This window comes from Podarcis melisellensis (assembly GCF_964234715.1).
Source record: "Podarcis melisellensis genome assembly, chromosome: 1".
In the NCBI taxonomy this organism is placed as follows: Eukaryota; Metazoa; Chordata; class Lepidosauria; order Squamata; family Lacertidae; genus Podarcis; species Podarcis melisellensis.
In genome coordinates this window covers 76557944-76580997 of record NC_138528.1, presented here as the reverse complement: position 1 = coordinate 76580997, position 23054 = coordinate 76557944, and the positions used below count along the sequence as shown (strand labels likewise).

At 43.6% G+C, this 23054-nt stretch overlaps 1 protein-coding gene across 10 annotated transcripts in view; it reads left to right on the top strand.

Annotated features, from left to right (window-relative positions):
- RASSF7 (Ras association domain family member 7) overlaps window positions 1–22262 on the top strand; it is a 90768-nt gene extending 68506 nt beyond the window's left edge. For 8 of the 10 annotated variants that reach the window (XM_081919631.1, XM_081919625.1, XM_081919630.1 and 5 more), the window contains 5 exons: window positions 8305–8455; window positions 13549–14456; window positions 17030–17198; window positions 19542–19649; window positions 22161–22262. In XM_081919631.1, the coding sequence (XP_081775757.1) occupies window positions 8353–8455; window positions 13549–14456; window positions 17030–17198; window positions 19542–19649; window positions 22161–22192 (1320 nt within the window). In that variant the 5' untranslated portion in view covers window positions 8305–8352 and the 3' untranslated portion in view covers window positions 22193–22262. Of the gene's footprint in view, window positions 1–8304; window positions 8456–13548; window positions 14457–17029; window positions 17219–19541; window positions 19650–22160 lie in introns of all 10 variants that reach the window. The other 2 variants (XM_081919634.1, XM_081919626.1) reach the window with 2 other exon arrangements.
- Window positions 22263–23054: the final 792 nt, after the last annotated feature.

The window sequence follows — 23054 nt, the reverse complement described above, 5'->3', positions numbered from 1 at the left end:
ATGATTTTCCCCACTGTGCTCACAAACCCATAGTGAGATAAGGATGTGATCTGATTTTATGAAAGAATTTAATAGGAAAAATTACTACTTAGAAGGTGAGAGCAGCAGTCATAATTTATTTAATAAAATTTATATGCCGTTTGATTTTTAAAACAACAACAACCCTCAAAGTGGTTTTTGGAGCTTTGGGCAAGTTGCTGATTCTCAGTCTCTGCCCTCTATCTCGCAAGTTAGTTGACTTAAACGTATGCAGCTTTCTAAAACTGCCCATTAATGGTTAGAACTGCAGACATGCTAGAGACCACGAGTGGTATCAAACTAAATCACTGCACAAGTGGAGCAGCTTCACAAGCACCACAGAACTCCTCCTGATGCACCCTCTTAAATCTGTTCTGGGTTCTGCCCGCCGCCAAAAAACCCTCCAAAACACATTTGGGGTTCATGTGTGTAGGAGATTCTGTTGTGCTTCGGAAGCTGTTTTACTCACGCAACGTCTTCCTTGGATTCAACCCGTGAATTCTAGGTAGGCACCACTGGAGCAGAACTTGTGAGTGATCTTTGGTCTATCCTGGACTTTCCAACATTCAGCTTCATTGATTTAATAATATTACTTAAACGCCTTATAAAGATGAAGAACTGCCTGTGTACAAATGCAGTGCAAACGTATTTATCTTAGGTTGTTTCTGAATGACCTGTTAATTGAGCATTCATCCAAAATTGTTTGCTCAAAGTTTGTGGAGAGGTTAGATGATGCCAGCAATTGATTAAGTGGTCATTCTAATTTCTTTGCAGGGAGGTTAGATGATGTTGTGTCATGAAAGTTTTACCCCACATTTTCAGTGTTTTACCCTTATTGGAAAAAAGTCTGGTTTGTGTATGTGCACGTGCAGGGGAAGCAGGTTTGCTATGCAAGAATTCCAAATAAACTTTAATTGTGCGCCCTGAACTTGCTCTTACATGATTGAATCCTGCAGTCTTATAGCTGACCTAGGCCAGTCAGAGTGCTGGCATGGGATTACTTTGACTCCTGTTAACTAGGAGTACAAAGCCTTAGATATTGACTGCAGGTTCTGTTTCTCTGTGCAACTCACCAAAAGAATAACTATGCCGTTTTTACACACATGGTTGCAATTAAGCCTGTCTGCCCATGCATCAGACCTTTTAAATTTGTGGTCTTGGAGAAGAATTGGATTATTAATGTCAAAATTGCTTGTGTAAAGAGGCCTCAGCTGCTGTGTCTGACAACTGCGGTCCACGCACAGTCTGTTCACTCTGCCTGAAGACTGTTGTGAAATGTGGCTGTTTCAACTTTATTGGAAAGCAGATGATTTACAGAGTTTATGGATTATTTATTATACTGCTGATATTGAGAATGCTATCCTCCTGCTGTGGTAAAAGGGTGCTTACTGCCAGGTTGTGGTGCTGAACATACAGGTCTTTGATAAGGAGCCTTTAAGGGAATCCCCCTCCCCCAACCTACTTATGCAGGTGCCTTTTAAAAGCTGGGCACTTAACAAGGGAGACTGAAGTGTGCAAGATGCATCCTTGATTTACAAGATACTGTGCCTTGCAACAATATGAAGGAGAGCATGGGAATTGTCTTCAGATGGTTATCTGAATATATCAGGCTATTCATATTGGCTTATTTGAAGACATCATACCCTTGGGAAATCTTGATTACCAGTACAAAGAAGGGATTAGTACTATTGAGTTTATTCAGGAGGGGAATAGCGGGGAATCTAGTTGCCTTTGTTCCTGCTAAGGAAGAGTGAATAGTCTCACTCAGAAGATTGCCACTTAGCACTTTCATATTACAGCAATGCTGCCCTTGTAGTAGTCGTCTTAGTAGTAGTAGTAGTAGTAATAATAATAATAATAATAATAATAATAATAATACCCTGCCCATCTGGCTGGGTTTCCCCAGCCATTCTGGGCAGCTCACAGCACATATCAGAACATACTAAAACATCAAAGATTAAAAACTTCCCAATACAGGGCTGCCTTCAGATGTGTTCTAAAAGTCAGATAGTTGTTTATTTCCTTGATATTTGAAGGGAGAGTGTTCCACAGGGAGGGCACCACTACCGAGAAGGCCGTCTTCCTGGTTCCCGAGACTCTCCTTCAGGTATTAAAGGTAGAGTTAAAGTTAATAACACTTCTGAAGAAGTGTGCATGCACACGAAAGCTCATACCAAGAACTGACTTAGTTGGTCTTTAAGGTGCTACTGGAAGGAATTTTTTTTGTTTTGACTTCTGAAGATGATATCCTAGGCCTTACTAACTTACCAGATATTTTCAATGTATGTCCCAATTTTGAATTAGCAAGCATGCAGCAACTTTATGGTCCGTGCATTACTTGATTGTTGCTGCTTAGTAGATGCTGTCCCTTCCCCCACTCCTTCAGGAAATAAATGTTTCTTTTTATAGTCGCAGTTGTCTTGCCTCCTGTTACTTCTTTCTTCACTATGTGCAGCTTTAAAAAGCTTTTTGCATACTATATATTAGCTATGTACTAGGATTGAAAGAACGTTAAAAAAAATGCATCATAAAAGTCAAATCTGACTGCAAAAAAGGGATTATTCTTACTTACTCGTTGAAATCCACCAGCTTTCCCCCTGCCACTGATGATTTATAGAACTACTTCCTCCTCACTTCACTTGTCAAAACTGTCTGAAGTCACTCTTGTGAAGAATAGCTGTATTACCATAGAATCCATACAGTGAGTTATTGAAAAACTAGTGTGTTAAAAAATAAAAAAACGGAAGTACATCTTTAAAAGAGCAAAACCACCATAAATAACTTTATGTGGTGCTCTGCAGCCCATAGTGCAGTTCATTATTGGTGCTTCCTGTTTATTGCTTAATATCCACCTTACTGAAAGTTTCATGAAATATTGACCTGGGGGAGAATGGGGAGATTCATAAGTGCCCCACACATCCCTCCTCCTCCCTACAGTTGCCTTTTTATATTTCTCAGGAAGTGCCTTATTTCATCCAGACATTTAGACCTCATCTGTAGACAAAAATAAGCACAGGTACTAAGTCAGACATGTCAGGATTTACAGCCAAACCTAAATTATAGCACCTGAAAGCCACCACTTCATATAATGTCAACCTCTTTAACAGCTGGCGTGCTTATGGCGCCACTGATGCCAATCCGTAATGCAGCCCGAGGCAGTATTTAAGTCTACCAATCCCAGGAAATTTTAAACTTTTTGTCTCATTTCTGTGATAGAGTTTAACCTGGCCCATTTTGCAAAGAATGCTATATTTCCCCTAAGAGTGGCAAGTAGTATTTCTCTTGCCTGGAGAGTCTGCAAGTGAATAAGGTGGTGCGGTTCTTCACTGATGTTGCATGCTTGCTGCTATGAATAAGACAGATACACAAAGAAGTATTTTTCAACAATAAGCAGTTTTACATGCAGAACCATCTAAATTGCCTTACGACTAAATATCAGAAAGAACTTTCCCTCAGGAGGTTATGGACTCTCCTTCATTGGAAGTTTTGAAGCAAAATGTTGAATGGCCATCTGTCATGGATGCTTTAGCTGAGATTCCTGGATTGCATTATGGGCTGTTAGGGGAGGGGCGGTATCTCTGGTCGTGCTTCTTCTGGGTAGTTCGTCCACCATTGGTCCCTGTGATCAGCTGTTATCTGTGGCTCCTAGAAGCTGTCAGTCTGCAACAGTGGCCACACCCCAGGTAACGGTTTTAACCAGGTGAGGGTAGCCAATGGGTCTTGATCCCTTGGTATGTTAGGGACTTTTCTATCCCCTGCATGTGAAGACAGACTCCAGCAGATTAAACGGATGAGACCCAATAGTGGGTCCAGTGGTCAAGAAGGTGGTTTCTGCAAGCGCTGCACAGGGAAGTGAGGGGCAGATGGGGCTCATCAACCTGGGAAGGTAGCCTGCCTAAGAGAAGGAAAACTCTGATCCTAAACCTCCACTGCCTTGTGGCTATACTCATTCATGAGAAAGGCTTTGGGAGCAAATCCTGGGGAACAATCTGTACCCACTGCCTTGTGGAACATCTTCGGGAGAAGAAAAGGCTAAGAAGCAAACCTTACACAAATCTGGAGTGGAGTCCCTAAGGTGGTTAGACGATGTCTTGTATGCCTCCTTCTGGCAACTCCTGCAGCCAAGTTGGTGCCAAACATATTGCTCTGCTTTCCTTTGGATCACATTAGTGAGGCAGCCCAGGACCTCCATATACACTGTTGATGCTTGCAACCCAGAGGGGTCACTTCAGTGCTGCAAACACAGCAAAAACAACATGGGACTAGATGACCCATGGGGTCCCTTCCAAATATACAGTTCTATGGTTCTGTGATTCTATGATTCTATGTGTTTTGTTGGAAAAGTCCAGATAAGTGAGCTGCCTTCAAGCACAGTGCTCTTAAAACAGTAACCTGGTAGAAAACAAAATTATCAAAGACCTAAAATCTTTAAATTCCAACATAAGAAGTTTCCAGGACTAGGACTTGAGTTTCAAAAAGAAAGAGCTGTGATGAATTGATGAAGGTTTAGAGAAATGTGAACTGGTTCCTTCTTTTTGTAGCATGTTTTTATACATAACACAACAACTAGAGATACAGTAATCAAATAAAGTTTATTGATTAGGGGCCCTTTACACAACTCTCTTAGACCTTGGCAGATGTCTGCAAGTCATCCCATGATGACTTCAGTCATGTTGAGCCATGCTGAGCCAGTTGTGTTTGTGCCAGCTGCTGCTATGTGCTGAATTTTAGACCAGGATTGGGTTTTGACATGCCATCATGAACAATAAATTATGAATAATCAATCCCTTTCAAGTCCTTCTAGTAATTTGGTATTTAATTCTGCGATACGAGCACTTAATATGAACTGAAGCTACTTTCAATATTTATAACAGAGCATGTACTAAGATCAAACAATATCAGTTCAATATTACTGATGGAAATATTTCTAAGTTACATCTGTTTCTGGAACAGGATCAATCACTTCAGCATCTGTGTTGCATTTGCTTCCTGGATTGTTTTTTAATCTGATGAAGAAATAACGGCCGCCTTCCACATATATATATATAACTTGCCCTTCATCAAAGGCAGTTGGATTGAATGGAAATCCCCATTAGTGACTAAAACATCCTTGTTGAGAAATCATAATTTATTTTCACTTTTTTTTACGGATGCAGGCAGAGAAACTGACATAAAATGTATTCTTTTATATTAAAATGATTTCCACCCTTTTCATCTGATACTTTCTACTCAAAGGTGCAGCACTAAATGCAGATTAGATGTGTCTGTTTTGTTCTCCTGGCCTGCTGAGATTGGAAAATACCTGCACCTGGAAGAGGTGGAGGGACAGAGAATGAAATAGCAACTGTTAGGAAAGATGAGCCAGTCAGAATGGCAGCTGAAGTTTGCAGGGGTGTGGAACGGGGAAGACAGGGGAAATGGAGCCTATTTGTATGTCCTATCTAAATAGTATAAATGCAGTACAGTATACATGCCTTTTTTCTTGCCTTGTTGTATCTGGCTTGCCTTGCTGCTTTTGTCATCTGGAGTTTGCATGTACCATTTGTCTCCCAGCCACACTGCTGGATTTAGCCCCTAGCCCCACCCTTTAATATGCAGGAGTTTTCATCTGTGAAATGTTGGCAGGGATATGTTTATACTGGAAATCTCTACCAAAAAAAATTAGTTCAATAATTACTGCATATAAGCATTACACTTTTAAAAACAGAACATTCCTGAAATGTTTAGTTTACATATTTGTGGAAAACCGAGATGTGAGAACATATGCCTGCTTCATGTTTTGCTTGAAACTCTCTAGCAATTTGTTGCCAATGTGGATGGGCTATACTTTTAGGGTTTTCAGTCTGATGATAGTAGCAGGTGCTGAGCACATGTTCTTTGGTCCAGTGGTGGAGCGCCAGTGGTGGAGCACTGGGACACAGAGATGTATCATGGCTTGGATTGAGCGACCCTACCTGATCCTACCTACCCATACCCATTGCTCTAGAAGCAGATAGCCAAGTCAAGACCCTGGTGGGTTGAGGTTAGTTGCTGTGTGTCCCACTGCACTGAATCTTTGCTTGGGGCCAGCCCTCTTATTAGGTAGAGTGAGGCAACCACCTCAGACAACATGCTGGGGAACAGCAATGAGGTTGCATGGCACTGTGTGGCACTGTGTGCCATGCAACTTCCCCTTTGCCCTACCAAAGTTAGGTCTCTGCCTTCAAGTATGGTAGAGGGCACTGTATATTACTAGTGGTGAAGTCATATTCAATTGCCAGACTCATTGAGTTCTTAATGTGAACTATCAGGGAGTTGTCACGCCCCCCCCATCTGCCCCATGCAGCAAAAGGTGACAAGCTCCCAACAATTAGCAGCCCCAGAGATTCTTGTGTCAAGGTAAGAGAAGAGCCCCAGCGTGGGTTGTGGTGTAATTTTAAAATTAAAATACGTTTTATTTTCATGACTCATGAGAATGTATGTATGAAATGGGGTTGTGCGGGGCTGAAAAAAAGTTATGGTTGATCCTCCTTTTCTCATATTCTTTTGTTCTACTATTCTGTGCAACAACACCTGAAATGGTTAATGTTTTTCTCTTAGCACTATAAGGAGAACTCCATGTAAATCTTAGGTGTGAGTTGAGAAATCTGAAATGCACCACTAACAATGTCAAAACTAACCTGCTCTTTGGCATGTTGTAGCAATATTATGGGGTGGGTGTTCTTTTCTTTTCCTTTTTCTGGGTGATGTACTTTTGCACTTCACTCTGGCTGGGAGAAAAGAACATTTTTCAGGTGTGGCACTGTCGGCCAAAGGTGACTTTGTAAGAAGGGCTGGAATCCAAGAGGCTGATATCCAGCCAGTAAGCCACAACCCTTCATTCTTTTCATAGTTCTGGTAGGCAGCTGATTAACACCAGATTAGCGCTGTTTAATATTTAACTTGCAGCATTCTTGTACTCTGGTATCTGGGCTGCTGAAGCATTGCCAGCTGCGTTCTTCAGGCTTGTTGCACACCACTAAAAAATGAGGAAATGTGACTTGCAGAGACTTTGGGTTAAACATACAAACATACAATTTCCAAAATGCTTTTAAAATAAAATAGCTTGTTCTCTGACTTACCCAAATGTTAATATTCATCTCCATTTAAGTTTCATGTCAGAAATACAACTGATTTATCCGGAATCCTGATAAACAGAACTATGCTTCTCTAAAGACTTAAGTGATGTATCTTGAATAACTCTGAAAAGGACTTCATCATGTTGATGAAGTGAGAAGTAGAAGGAACAGGAGCTGATTAATGTGTGTGCAGCATACCACTTCAGTCAGGCAATTTTTGAAAAGGGCAAAGCAATTTTCACTAATCTCTTAGCCGGTTAGCCTAACCTATTATCTCCAGGAACCTGTTTTAGTCCATTAATGACACATGGCCTAATGCAGATCTGTATTTCTATTCATATGATTCAAACTGTATGACCTCACTGCTTTATATGCTGCGGCTTATCATATGATTGCAGACTTTGCTTATCTGAATACTGTATTAGCTAAAGCAGATAGAAGGTGAATTTACTATACACATATGTTTGTACGATTTCTTATGGATGCTCTGGTAGCAGTTCTACCCTCTTGTGTCCCGCACAGTCTTAAACTGAGCACCATCTCTGATCTCATCTAGGTTTTCTCGTGCTGGTTGGCTAAATCTAGGCAATGTGTTAGGATTGCTGTTGCAATGCCAAGCTCAACAACATTTGTGTCCAGATTTTCACTTTTTGAAATATGGCAACCCTGTTATAAAACAGAACTATGCTTTAGACTCCTGTTATTCTTCATTCATGCAAGCTACCCCATACAGTCCGTCTTTGGAAACTCAAGCAGAAACATGAACAGGATAAACTGTAGTTAGCTACATAAATTTATTGGTTTCTGAAGTTTGTGATTAGCAGGGGGCTATTGCTGACCTATCTGGAGTGGTGAAATGTCACATCTGCATTCTGAATTGTCCTGTCCTAACTGTCGTATTTCATTTTGGATAGATGGGATAGATGATCTAGGAAGCTGTGAAACTGAAAAAAAGGGGGGGAATTGTTTGCCATTTCTTTTTGAGCCAGAAGCTTTTTCTAAGAAAACCTAGAACCGTCTGTTGGAGCAGATGGGCTAGAAATTGGAGAGGTGGGAAGAAGAGGTATAGACACCTCAGAACTTCCTTGAATGTCAGCCAATTAGCATTTTTGCTCTTGGAGCAATCTGGAGCAAGAAAATGAAATCAGACAGCAAGCTTAAACTGCTCTTTCTTTAAACATCTTTGCAGGGAAGACCTACTGCAATGATCCAGAAAGTTTAATCTACTGTTTTGGTGATGGAGCTAAAGGTCTGGGTGGATGGTGTCCAGCGGGTTGTATGCGGTGTCTCCGAACAGACCACATGCCAGGAGGTTGTCATAGCATTGGCACGTGCCATTGGTAAGTAATCGTTACACTTGCTTGGTCTAAAAGTAAGCTTGCAGTTTAATCCTTTACAAATTTCATTGGAAGCAAGATCAAATGAAGTTAATGGAGCTTATGCTAATAAGGATGGCCATTGTTTTGTAATACATGGGAGATACATGAATGTTGTCATGTTTGATATGCATAGCTTCCAGCTACCTTTTTTGTCACTACATTCATTTTTTTAATATATATATAGAAGGGATATCACAAAGCTTTGTGTGAAAATCATTTGTGTGTCTGGGCATACAGGTAGGCTTGTTTCCCAGATTTATGCTGAAAAAATAAACCCTCCCTCTATTTTCCCCACTCACTCCTTCCCTCTTGTATTTTTGCATTTTTTTTTTGACTTCTAAGTACTCTTGGGTTCATTTGGGGAAGCTAGTGGGCTTGGTGGATGGGGGAGGAAGAAATACAGGTAAAGGGGGATAGGACACAAGTTTACACTGAGGTAAGGGGAAAATAGGGACAGACAGCTGGCTCCACTACAATCACTAATGAAGCTAATAAAGCGCTTCATATTGTCACTGCTTATACATTGTTCAGCAAACTCGCACTTCCAAAAACCACATTTGCTGAACTAATGCAGGTGTAGAAGAGGCTTTTGGATGGTGAGTGGGTTGATTAAGAGTAGCTTACCCCTTCTGGCCACTTCTCCACTGCCAATTCCTCCTAAGCAGCCTCCACCTGAAATGGGCTTACTCAGTGGTAGGCAACCTAAGGCCCAGGGGTCTGATGCGGCCCAATCGCCTTCTCAATCGGGCCAACGGAGTGTCCGGGAATCAGCGTGTTTTTACATGAGTAGAATGTGTCCTTTTATTTAAAATGCATCTCTGAGTTATTTGTAGGACATAGGAATTCGTTCATTCCCCCCCCCCCAAAAAAAATATAGTCTGGCCCACAACAAGGTCTGAAGGATAGTGGACCGGTCCACGGCTGAAAAAGGTTGCTGACCCCTGGCACTTACTTCTAATTCTGGGGAGCGGGAAGTTGCACTGCAGGAGCATACAACAAATAAAAACTGTCAGAGAATACATGGAAGGGGGAAATGAGTTGGGGGGAGATTTGAAGAGCCAGTCTCTCATATGGGTACTCCCTTGCAAATTCCTGCTCTTTCTTAACTTTCCCTATAACTCAGTGCAAAGAAGAGAAATCTCTGCCTTTTCCTGAAATGTTCTGCATGTGCCTGAGGAATTTATGAAATGTGAGTGAGTGAGTGTGTGTGCATGTGCAAGTTGCTAGTGAGGACAAATGCTATCTGATGCCCCTTTCCCTCAAATTATAGTTGGGTTGCTATTTCTGCATAGTAGGATGTTCTGCATTTCATTTATCCTCCTACATCTTTTTAAGTCCTTTGTGAGACAATTGGCTTTCAATTCCCATAACACATTTTCCCGAGTAGATAATGCGTGAGGCACTAAAAGTAGTGATTGGGCAGCTCTGGTGTTTGTTCATGAAGCCTTCTGCCATATACAAGAGGCTTGGGTATTGTTTGTCACCTCCCACGTTCAAGAGTCATACTGCATTTCACATGGTCAGAGCACAACCTTAATTTACATTTGCAACATACAAGGATGACTCAGAGCCTGTTTGTTTTCCCCTTAACTGTTTTCTGGGCAGATCAGTACTCAGGCTTAGGCTGTGTTTTCTGATGCGGAAATGTGCTAGGAACAGCAAGTGAAGCTTGTATTAGCCTCCACTTTTGCCCTTTAACTAGATTTAGGGGTACTTGTGTCCTGACTCTGCAAGATAGGGTTTCAGTTTCAGCTTATGTAAGTACTCCATGAGCTGGTAAGGAATCATCAGGGCTTTTAAGGCAAAAACCTTGTGGGCTAGCAGCTTATTGACTCACTACTGGAAGCTGTTGGAGCTCACAAAATCTTGCTAATGATAACTTTGCCTAAAAGGGTTTAGGTTCCTGCATTAAAATGCTCCCAAGAACTGCAGCCAGAAAAAATGTTAATGGAATTTGAAATAAATCTTCCAAAGTCATTCCAGATACTAAGTGTGTGCATTAAAATGTCAGATTGGGGAGAGGAGAGGAGGCCTTGGGAGGCAATATAGCAAGTGTGGGAGAAGATAAAGAACCCTTTCTGGTTCCCCCCCCCAAAAATGTATAACAAATGACAAAACTAACAGTGAAATAAACAGTTAAAGGTCTCAAATTGAATTATTTGCAAATACCCTGAGCAAGGATGGTCAGGGAGTTTCAACTAGATAGAATCCACAGATATGATGCTCCTCTGTTACCTCCAAGGATGTGGACAGGCTGCTTGGACGAGTGAAACCGACCACCTGTCTCCTTGATCCTTGCCCATCCTGGCTGATAAAAGCGAGCCGGGAAGGGCTGGGCGATGGGCTTTGCGGGGTGGTGAATGCTTCCCTCTGTGAGGGAGCCTTCCCAGACCCGCTGAAAGAGGCGGTCATTAAACCGCTTCTTAAAAAAACATCTTTAGACCCGGCCAATTTGGCCAACTATCGCCCAGTCTCAAATCTGCCATTCTTGGGCAAGGTGATTGAGCAGGTGGTTGCTGAACAACTCCCAAGCACGCCTGGAGGAAACGGACCATTTGGATCCCTTCCAATCGGGATTCAGGCCTCACCATGGGACTGAAACTGCCTTGGTCGCGCTGGTTGATGATCTCCAGCGGGCTAGGGACAAAGGTGAGAGCTGTTTCCTAGTTCTGCTGGATCTCTCAGCGGCCTTTGACACCATCGACCATAACATCCTTCTGGACCGTCTAGAGGGGCTGGGAGCTGGGGGCACTGTCATACAGTGGTTCCGCTCCTTCCTCCTGGGCCGTGTCCAGAAAGTGGTGGTGGGGGGTGAGTGTTCAGACCCCTGGGCTCTCACTTGTGGGGTGCCTCAGGGTTCTGTCCTCTCCCCCATGCTTTTTAATATCTATATGAAGCCGCTGGGAGAGATCATCAGGGGGTTTGGACTGGGTGTTCATCAGTATGCAGATGACACCCAGCTCTACCTCTCCTTTAAATCAGAACCAGTGAAGGCGGTGAAGGTCCTGTGTGAGTGCCTGGAGGCGGTTGGAGGTTGGATGGCGGCTAACAGATTGAGGTTGAATCCTGACAAGACAGAAGTACTGTTTTGGGGGGACAGGAGGCGGGCAGGTGTGGAGGATTCCCTGGTCCTGAATGGGGTAACTGTGCCCCTGAAGGACCAGGTGCGCAGCCCGGGAGTCATTTTGGACTCACAGCTGTCCATGGAGGCGCAGGTTAACTCTGTGTCCAGGGCAGCTGTCTACCAGCTCCACCTGGTACGCAGGCTAAGACCCTACCTCCCCGCGGACTGTCTCGCCAGAGTGGTGCATGCTCTAGTTATCTCATGCTTGGACTACTGCAACGCGCTCTACGTGGGGCTACCTTTGAAGGTGACCCGGAAACTGCAATTAATCCAGAATGCGGCAGCTAGACTGGTGACTGGGAGTGGCCGCCGGGACCACATAACACCGGTTCTGAGAGATCTGCACTGGCTCCCAGTACGTTTCCGAGCACGATTCAAAGTGTTGGTGCTGACCTTTAAAGCCCTAAACGGCCTCTGTCCTGTATACCTGAAGGAGCGTCTCCACCCCCATCGTTCAGCCCGGACACTGAGATCCAGCGCCGAGGGCCTTCTGGTGGTTCCCTCATTGCGAGAAGTGAGGCTACAGGGAACCAGACAGAGGGCCTTCTCGGTAGTGGCGCCCGCCCTGTGGAACGCCCTCCCATCAGATGTCAAAGAGATAAAGAATTACCTGACATTCAGAAGACATCTTAAGGCAGCCCTGTTCAGGGAAGTTTTTAATATGTAATGCTGTACTGTTTTTAACACTGATTGGGAGCCGCCCAGAGTGGCTGGGGGAACTCAGCCAGATGGGCGGGGTATAAATAATAAATTATTATTATTGTTATTATTATTATTATTATTATTATTATTATTATTATTATCCTCAACATAAAGCATCTCTCCAAAAACCCTTCTGAGAATTTGGTGGTTACATTCCCTCAATGGATTAATAAATGGTATGAGTAGGAACCAAACAGTGTCAGAACACCTCTGGTTGAGACTGCCCCTTTGCCTACCTGACGGCATGGGTTAACTTCTCAGATAGCGCTAAGCACTAAATTGGGCTGCACCAATTGTCCAAGGAAAAGTCTGTAGAAGTTTTCCAGCCACCTGGTGTCATCAGCCTGTCAGCTGCCAGGAGAAAGCTAATTGCTTCCTTGCCTGGGGACCTATTGACAGGGTCAAAAAGGAGGACTTGTGGAACTGGTTGTTTCATGATTTTTGAAAGGTGATCAAACACAGGGTATGGGATTCAGTGTTGCGGTAAAAGGGCTTTGAAATGGGGAATGAGGTCCATTCACATAGCACCCCACTGTTCTGGGGTTTTCTCCAACCCTCCAGAGCGAAGAAGTGAGGCTCGGCCACTTAGCCGAATCCTGCCCACACTCCCCAAAAGGCACATCTTCCCCATCACTCCCAAAGGAGTCTATTTTAGCAAGAGGTTTAAGCATGTTGCTAGCTTGTCATGTGTGGAAATGATCCTCAAAGCCTAGCTTAGGGTACAAATGGAGGTGGAACTGCTGCATTTGGAATGCTTCCTACTTCCTCCCCTAGTGGGTGTAAACACTGAGGTGTAAATGATAAAGTTCATGCCTAACCTTGAGTTATAAGAAGATAAATTGGTGTGAATGTCCAAGCCACCTTCTAAACCAGAACTGCTTTCTGATGGAGCAGTAGGATAAAACTAGTTCTCAAGGATAGAATTTCCATGTTAAATGTTGAGCTAAAAACATGTGGCCCAACTTGGAATGGGAGCTGCGTGGGCTGAGGGTCACTGGCAAGACTGCCTATTGTTTAAGTTGTTGACAGATCTATCAGTTTTCATAAATGATCAGCATCCACCCACCCCAAAAACATCTAGCCTTCTGGTGTAATGGACTTGTCCTTGTGAGAGGGATATTAGGGTGGAATGTGAGTGTGAGTGATGCAGCTAGAACGGGGCAGGAAGGGTTATTGGTGTTCTTGTAGTGAAGAAATGCTCCCCACTTACGCCTGTCCCTCTTCTCAGGTCAAACAGGTCGCTATGTTCTCATCCAAAGACTACGTGAGAAAGAGAGGCAGCTTCTCCCACATGAATGCCCTGTGGAGTCCATGGCCAAGTGCGGACAGTATGCCAATGATGTGCAATTCATATTGCAGCGCACGGGCCCCAGCCTCACCGAGAGACCTTCTTCAGACAGTGCTCCCCAGGTACCCGAGAGGACGTTTGTCAGGGCTAGCCTGCCCATCAAACCCAGGCTGGTCGGCACAGACGTGCCCAGGCCCAGGCAGCCCAAAAAATCCTTAACCTTCAACCTGGGCCCTATGGCCTCCAGTGACCTGCTTGCCAAGAACAAGCTGAAGCAACACAAGAAGGACAGCGTGGGCTGGAGGGAAGGTGCTAGTGGGGGCCTGCTTTCCAAGGAGGAACTGTTCAAGACCATACTGCACCAACAGGAACATCTCTACTCCCTGGAGATGCAGGGGGATGCCTTGGAAATGGACCTCCGGCACTGGGAACACAACAGAGGCTCCTGCCAGGAGGACGAGATCCTGCACCTGGAGCAGCTGATTCGGCAAAACGAGAGTGAGCTGGGTGAGGAAGGCTTTTGGCAGAGTGAACTGCGCTCAGAGAAGGAGTGCGAAAGGGAGCGCCAGGAGAAAGTCCACACCCTGCGGGCCACCATGGAGGAATACACGCAAAAAATACACGAGCTTATGGTGAAAACGGAGGCCTTGGAGAGAGAAATTCAGTGGGAGATTTCCGAGAGGGCCAAGAGGGCAAAGGAAGCCCCGAGGCAGAGCCCGAGTGAACTAGAAGAAATGGCAGCTAAAATGAAAAGGGATCTGGAAGCTAAGGCCAAGCAGAGTGCCCACCTGGAGAGCAGCCTGGAAACTGTGGCGAAGGCCTTGGAGGAAGCAGAGCAAAGCCTTCAGGTATGCATGCACTTCACAATAATGTTCTTTTTCTGAGGGGATCCCTAGATGGGTGGTTGCATTCCATGATGCATGATTGCATACCCATGTTTTTAGGCCTCTAAATGTTTTTCAGAATGCAGTTGAGCATTGTTTTTACTTGTTTTGCAATTTAAATTACTTGGGCACAGAATAAGGATCAGTTAATAGTATATCTGTTAGACTAGGATACTAGGTCTAGTTGCAAAAAAAAGTACATCCCCATAAGACAAAATGCTACAGGAAATCTGTGTTGGGATCTCCTTTGCAGCCTTGGACTTCCTTAGAATTCTACCCTTCCAGGCGTTTAGCAGTAGATTAGGTGAGTTCTGGAATCTTAATAGAATGTGTAGCTGTTACATCAACCAAATGGAAATGATCTTGCACAATGTTGTATGTTCTGAGATGGGGCACTAAGCTCTTGGTTGTTTCTGTTGAACTTAGTTGAGGACTCTTCCCATGAGGATTATCATGTGGTTTAGCTGGGATGGAACGAGGGAGATTAGCATCTTGCAAGATCATCAAACCCAAAGGAATTAAAGCTGTTCTGTGCCCGAATTGATAGAATGGGCCTAATAAAGTTATACTGCAACTCTTGCAGACATGAATTGAACCTGGTTATGAGGTGTGCAGTCCTTCAGGCATAGTACTGTGATGTGTTGGTTTACATAGGAATTATATTTGTGGGCATGTCTGTGCACACACTTTGAGTGTGCGAAATGGTCATTTGCGTGTAATCTAACCCTGAAAGCATCCTACAGTAAAAGGAACATTGCTTTGGAACAAATGTAGAAATAAAACCATTAAATAATGGTAACGGCTACTTGTTTGCCAACATCAAACCAGCTACCACTGTATTTGTAGAGTAATCCCCAAACTCCATACCCTCCAAGTGTCCCTATTTTCTAGGGACGTCGCTGATTTAGAGAAGCCATCCCAGTTTCTGATTTGATCCCGAAATGTCCTGCTTTTCCTTAGGACGTCCCTATTTTCATTGGAGAAAGGTTGGAGGTTATGAAGTTATCCAACCCCGAGCTGTCTGAAGGCAATCCAGTATTGGGAAGGGTTTTTTAAATGTTTAATGTTTTATTTTGTTTTTATATATGTTTGAAGCCACCCAGAGCAGCTGGGGGCAACCCATTGAGATGTATGGGGTATAAATAGTATAATTTATCATTATGGAGTGGGACATCCCTATTTTCATTAGAGAAATGATGGAGGGTATGCAAACTGTGCACCAAGCACACTACTGTGTGGTAAAAATAATAATATTTGAAATAAAAATTAGTCGTCTGTGAGCCCAAAGCAGAACCAGCCTGCTGTATCCCTGCATGAATCACTTCTCTGATTTTTCCTGCTTGCACTGCAGGCATGTCATTCAATACATCAGGTGTGTTTCACCCAGCTTAGTCACTTCCGTTGCAGCAGCAGCAACACAAGCAGAATTATTTGCCTTTGGAGGAGGGAAGCTCAGAACTGTGATTTTGCTCAGGAACATTGCCGGGGAAAGCAAAGTACTGTATCCTCGTGTTTGCTTCCAGTTTAATTTAGCTATTAGAAATCTGTGTTTGAAGGTGTTATAGCAACATGTTAATTATGTGCATCTTCAAAACACAGGCAGCTGTTGCTTCTTTTCTGTTCTTTGCTTTAAGCAGCAGTAATAGTCCCAAGTCTTCTCCTGGTTCTTGTTTAATTGTTGCCTAGACGTTGGTGCCATCTTATGGCCAAGGAGAGGAAATGCTGTGTACTGTACTGTACTTTTTTCCTTTTGGCTCTGTCAGACTCTGATTATAAGGACATGATTGTGTATGGGTTTGTGGGGGACCCATTAAAATAATTCCAAACTGTGAGAATAATAATAGGCCCATGCACATCTGTGGGTTTGTTTCTCCTGGCTGCAGGCAGGGCACAATGAAGTGGGAGCAATTAAGCAGCACACTCACTGTCTGAGGGCTAAATAAATAGACTAGCGTAACATACAAGAGCCATTATGAGAATCAGATAGATTGTTTGTTTGCAGGTCTGTGCTTTTCACGGTCTATCCTCAGTCTTTATAGCACGGTCAGAATACATGGGTTATCTTGCTCTTATGTTTCAGTCTCCATCTTCAGCCACATTTAGAAGGAAGAGAAAATATTGTCATTCTGTTAGCAAAGAGGAAAATGGGCCACCTGAGCGATGCAAAAGTGGGGTGGGGGTGTGCTTGAGATTGTATGGGGTTAGATGCTTTGCTAGCAAGTTGTCTAGAACTGGTGGATAGGTCTTCAGCTGCACCCCCAACACCCACCACACAGACCCACACCAGATTGCCAGCAGATACTGACTTCATGATAAAGAAGCTTTTGGAATGTGTAAGCATCCAGGAATGAACATCTGGCCACCTACCATATTATTCCTGTCAGCTCATGTAGTTTCTGGTAGATTTCTGTTAATGGTCAAAAAGCAGAGAGAAGCGAGTTGGAGGAGGCTGAGGTGGGATCAGAAGACCTTCTTCTGCAGCTTCATATCTCAGATGAAGATAAGTTCACTCTGCCTGTTCCTCCTATATCTTGCAGGCCCAGAACCAAGAGCTGGAGGAGCTAAATAAGGAGCTGAGGCAGTGTAACTTGCAGCAGTTCATCCAGCAGACAGGAGCCATGGTGACTTCCCCACAGCCCAGATCAGAAGCGGAACCCCAGCTGGATGAAACCAGCTCTGAGCTGCTGGCTCACCAGAGAACCGGAGGTTGGAACACAACTCAAAGGGTGGGCAAAGTTGGGGGGAGAGGGGAGGCAGGAGACCTCACTTTAGTTAAGGCCTCCTACTGTGCTTCCTCTCATGTAAGCTGGTAGGGAATGTCAATATCCCCAGTTTTCTGGCCTCTAGTTGTGACATCAGCAAACAATCAGCAACCCATGGAAATGCATTGGTGTGGCTTTCTTTGAAGCCTCCCTTTAAAATTATCTGGCTGGAGAAACAAATGGACAGCAGATACAACTTATCCATAAATCTATACTGCAGTAGCAGGGAATAGCAGTTGGGGTGGGGGGAGAATGTGGATAGGTTTCTGGGCATCTGCTTGAACTCTGCTGTATGGATCTTGCATCCAAACACTGTGCCTAGGTACAGCTTCCTTTAAAAATAGACCTAAAAATGAATGTGAAGAAAAACTGGAAGTTCAAAGTGGGACATTTAGCACAACTATTTAAGAAAGGAAAAAGTCAATTTCTGATTGTTGAACTTGCTCCATGTTAAACTCTGGATTCCCACATATTACAAGAAGTGCAACACAGCTTAAACAGGGTAGATGTCTAAAAGCATTTATATAGGTTTTGAATTTGCCTTGTGTTGGCAAGGTAGCATCAAGCCGTTAAGCACTACAAAGGTCCACAACTACAGCAGTGATGGTGACAACTGAAATATGGTCCCCTTCCCACTTATTCAAGAATATTTCCTTTAACATAGTATCTGGGTGGGCAGCCTCCGGGAAATGGTCTGGACTAGAGGTCTGTTCTGCTAGTTGCCTATCTCAGCTTCAGGGGGAAAACAACACAGAGTATTGTGACATCTTAAATACTACAGATTTACGCTTTCATGGGCAGAGAGAGGGGTTCTACTGAGATCTGGCATTCTCAAAGCCCAGCATCCTATGGTATTTTAGCTAGCTAGCCCAGTCTTTGAAGATACGTTAGCCTTCCCTTAACTTTGTAGCCGCTGCATATAGGCCAGCCTAAATGAGAAACTAACTGGGTGATATTCAACACTTGCCCTCCTCGAGGCAGCCTCATTGACTCTAATGGACATTACCAACTTAGGTTCATTAATTTCAGTGGGTCTATTCTGAGTAAGACTTAGCTGAATACAGCTCATTTGGGGGGGGGGCCACCTGTGCGGAAGCTCTTTCTGTGGAATGTGGACAGCAATTGCAGCAGTGTAGTTCCCTGGGTCTGTCTTGGCATGACCTGCACAATGCAGCACCACCTCAGGTATAAATTTTTCTAGTTTCCAAGAAAAATCTTGAAGTTGACAGCGTGCATGTATGGAACAGGCTTGGATGTTGTTGTTTTTCTTTTTGCACCAATACACAATTATTACTGATTTTTCACCCTGATGTGGTGTCAGAATAAGGTGTGGCCTTCCACAAAATCAATCAATGGCAAATGCTGGTGCCTGCCTGTCTGCCTGGTCACAGAAATTGGGTCCACTAGTACTCCACGATCGATAGTGATTTATCCAGCCAGAGAAAGCTGAATTGGGATGAAATAGCAGAGATACCAACTGCAACTGTGGGTTAGAAGTGGCAGCACAGGACACATGTTGGGCACCACTGATGAGGGGGAAGGGTGTCTTAAAAAGTCTGAGATCCTTTGCCAGAAGAAAGCATATTGCCACATACCAATTAAGCAGTTTTAAAGTTTACCATAATGGTGGGGGTTTTTTTTTGGGGGGGGGGAGACAACAGTCTGTTGTTTAGTTATGTGGTAAGCAGTGATTCCATGGCTGCACAGCCAGCCAAATCAGCAGAAGCAGACCATGGTAATGCTGTAGCGTGAGTTTATGCAAACATTGGTTGTTGTTGTTGTTTGTTTGTACAGAGTATAAGAGAGAAGGTATCTGCCCTGAGCAGCTTGCAATCTGAAATTCATCACAGAGGAAAGGGAGGGAGGGATAAAGAGGGAAGCAATACTCAGTTGCATATGTTCAGATTCATTACCATACAAAACCAGGCTCAACATCCTATTTGTACTGGACAGGAGTGGGAATTTGAATCACATGGCCATCTCTTGACCTCTTAACTCTGGTTAAGGAATTGGGAGCATTGTGTGTACTTACAGTGTACTGATTATGCTACAAATGGGGCAGGGGCGGGGGAATGGAGAACAAAACCAAAGGTGTAACTCCAGTGCGTTGCATGAAATCCAGTTACATATATATACCCAAAGTTCAGAAACCTGAGGAATGTAAGGATGTATGACTTCAGAAAGGCTGAGCTTAAGGAAATACGTATTGAAGTGCTGCTCCTGAAAATTCAGGCTATTTTGTTGTACTTTTGGTTAACTGAACTTTCACTGTGATTATTTTCCCTAGATCTACTTGAGCCCAGCACAGATTCACCTCCCCGAGCCACAGCCAAGCAGTTCCTCGGCAATCCACGAAACCTTCAGAACCCCCTGGTGTCCAGCTTGAACCCTGAGGGTGTGTATGTTTGAACTGCCCTAAGCCTCTTGTGTGCTGAAAACCTGGTCTTGTCAAGCAGTCCTCCAGACATCCTAATCTTGCTATAGTGGGGGGCAGCTTTCATCTGCAAGGAGGTGGCTGTTACTACAAACTCTTCTTCTACTCCTCAGTTTTTCTCTCCTGTCTTCTGTGCTCCTCCTCCTCCTCTCTCCCTGCTCCCTGAATCAGCAGCTAGTGGCTTGGTTGTTTTGCAGGGAGTACCCATAAACTGTAGCATGTTGGGGCCAGCAGTAACCAAAGAGAAGGGAAGAGAAGCTGAGGGTGGGAGTAAGCAGAGAATAACAGGAAGTTATGCCTGCCGTATGACATGATAGGCTTGGGCCAAGACTGCTCCACTGTGCAGTGGCTGAGAGATCAATAGACACTCACCAGTAACAGTCTGATCGCTTGCAGGATGGCATTTTGTCTCGGAGCAGTTGCTTTAGCTACACAGTGCAGTATTGCTTACTCAGCTGAGGATGTTTGCTAGTTCAAGCCTATTTAAAACTTCACTAGCAAAGACAAAAGCCCTGCATATGCAATTCGCTTGTCCTTCACCCAAGGTCATTCTGCCAAATTCCTTTAATGTCTCATATTTTAGTTAGCAGCTTAGATTCCTAAAGAGTTGATTGCAAGGGGATCTTTTCTCTTTTATAAACTCTTACAGAATGTGTGGCTGGCTATCCCTGATGGATTAATTGCAGCCCTTTCTTCATCCACCATTGTTAGTTTCATTTGACAAATGTAAATTTTAATCCCGTATGCTGAGGATATTAAATATCTTGCTTCAAAGTGCACCAGAACTGGTCTGTACAATTTTAAAATGCTAGTCTGTACTTGCTGTTCAGCAGTGAGTTCTACCCTGCATTCTGCATGGATCGGCTGTGTGATCGAGTTCCCTGCATATGACGTCAGGACCAGAAGTTCCCATTCCTTGTTTTAATAAGACACAGTTTTAGCTTCCTGGTTTAGCTGGTCAGTTGAAGCCATTTCCTGGGTTATGGCTGTTGTTGCATGCTGACAGCTTCTAAGAGCCACAGGTGAGCACATGAGTACATGTTGGGAACCAAAGGTGAACAAATTACCCTGGAAGGAGCACGATGTGTCCCCCACTGGAGCTACCCCTCCCCTAATGCCCCACAGACCCCAGCCCAGGATCTTCATGCACACTGCCCAGACTTGTGCCCTAGGGAGGTCACTTTGGTGCTGCTATTGCAGTGGTTTGACTTCACCCCCAGAGGTGCACTCCATTGTCTCTCAAGACAGGTGGATGCCAATAACTATTTTAGCTCTGAAGGAAACAAATGGTAATTTTAGACAGCCTGGCTGAAAACCAGCACAAAGTATAAGGTTGCCACTCACATCCTGTGAAGTGGTGTCATATGAGAGAGAGGGAGAGAGACAGAGACAGACAGACAGAACATTTAGTGTTTTGTAATGCAATCAGTGTATTCCACAGTGTTGTCCCTATGGACCTTAGTCAAAGCAACTTTGAGTCACAGCAAGGCAAGTAATGCAGTATGTCCACGTTGTCTTTCCAGACCAGTTTTTAAACCCTTGAATGGTGATGCTGGTGAAGATATCACTTTGTGGGAATTAGGACCCAATCCATGGAATAATAGTTTGGTGATCTAATTGGCCAATGATGATGGGCCCAATATCCAGTTTGAACGTTTTTATCTATGCAAATAGATTTATATCTTGTTAACTTGTCCTGGGCAGGTCCCATTTGTTTGAGTGGGTTCTCTTTTTAAAAAGGATTCCTGTGGAATGTTCCACTAGAGTGTGGTGGTGGTCCTCATCCCAGCAACCTTCACTTTGTGGGCAACCTTCTTGACTGAGTCTATAGAGAGGGTTAAAATTAAAAGCCGGATCAGAAGTTATTTCAGAAGCGATCTAGGTGCAGTTTTGGGGGCTTTAAATTATCTTGACTATAGCTTGCAGTTCCCTCCCACCCCCATAACCATTTTTGATGGCTATGGAATCTTAGTCTTATCACAATAAAGAGCTAGGAATCCTTTACAGTTATAGCATCACAACAGCCTTTCTATCTATTTTCTTGGCTGTGCTATATTAAATCAGAGTTGGTTTTCTCAAGCTGGTATTCTGTTCTTGGAGAGTTATGCATATTTTAATGGTGAGAATGGCTTCTGAGAATGCTGATACTTTGCTTTGAATATCGGAGCAAATGATCATGAAATTCTCTGTTGACTTAAACTAATTTTCTATGCTTATGGTACAGATTAGGTGGGCTTTCCCATTTTGTGATATTACAGTAAGGTACACCTCTGAAATTTTCTCGTGTGATCATTTCAATTTGATCATGCTTTCATGAAGAATCTGTCGCTATTTATGTTTGAATCTGCAATTGCATGGAATAGCATATCCTCCCTCCCCACCCCTGCCTTCCTCTCTGTCTTCGTCTTCTGGTTTATCAAACACTAAGCCATCATAATGGGGTCACTTCATTTATTTTTATATGTCTTGCAGTCATGTCAGCAAAGCAGAGCATCTGGAGGTAAAAAGGCCAGCCAAGGAGGACTGATTGCCTTGCGAGTATAACTGTATAGAAATAAAACCCTATTTCATGTATGTATTTGACTTTTTATCATGAATGGATGGATATAGAAGGTTGTGCAAAATATTTTTACAGACTTTTTTAAAAAAGAACTTAACGCATTGGAAGAAACAGACCGGTTGTATTTTTTATCACTACTACCCTGTTTGTTATCATTTAAAATGAAGATGCTGTTTGTGGCTTCTCTGAAAATTTATATAACCTTTCTATTTCAAAACTTCATCACACAAGAGGACTAAATGGCAGCTGCCCTGGAAGGGTGTGAAACCTGCTGGAGACAAAACTATCCAGAGTGTATACTCACGAGTCCTCCGTGTCCATTCAGAAGGTTATACCGCAAGCTACTACCATACAGTGAAAGGGTATTTTATCAGCCAGACGTCTTTACTGGACTGAACCAACGCACTATAGTGCTGCCACATGTGCATGATAGCAGTTTTTACCTTGTATGTTTGGTATTTTGTGAAGATGCACATCTTGCTTTCTTTTTTAAGTTGGAATGGGATAAACAAACTGTTCTATTCTTGGTGAACATATAAAGATGAAGAAATGTTGCCCTGAGACAGAATTTGTGGCCATCAACAGGTCCCTTTCATACTAAGGACCTTTCAGATCTGGTAAAATGGGATTCAGGTGCTAGCAGTATCTTGCCATTTGTGCCTCGTGCCAAGTATTGCACCATCCACTATTACACAAAGAGAATCGGCTCTCTTCACCCTGTCCAGGTATATTTCTCTGCCTACTTTGGTGAAGGAATGTATAGTAGTCCTCTGTTCTAAACTGTTCCAAGGCCCATATGGCAAAAC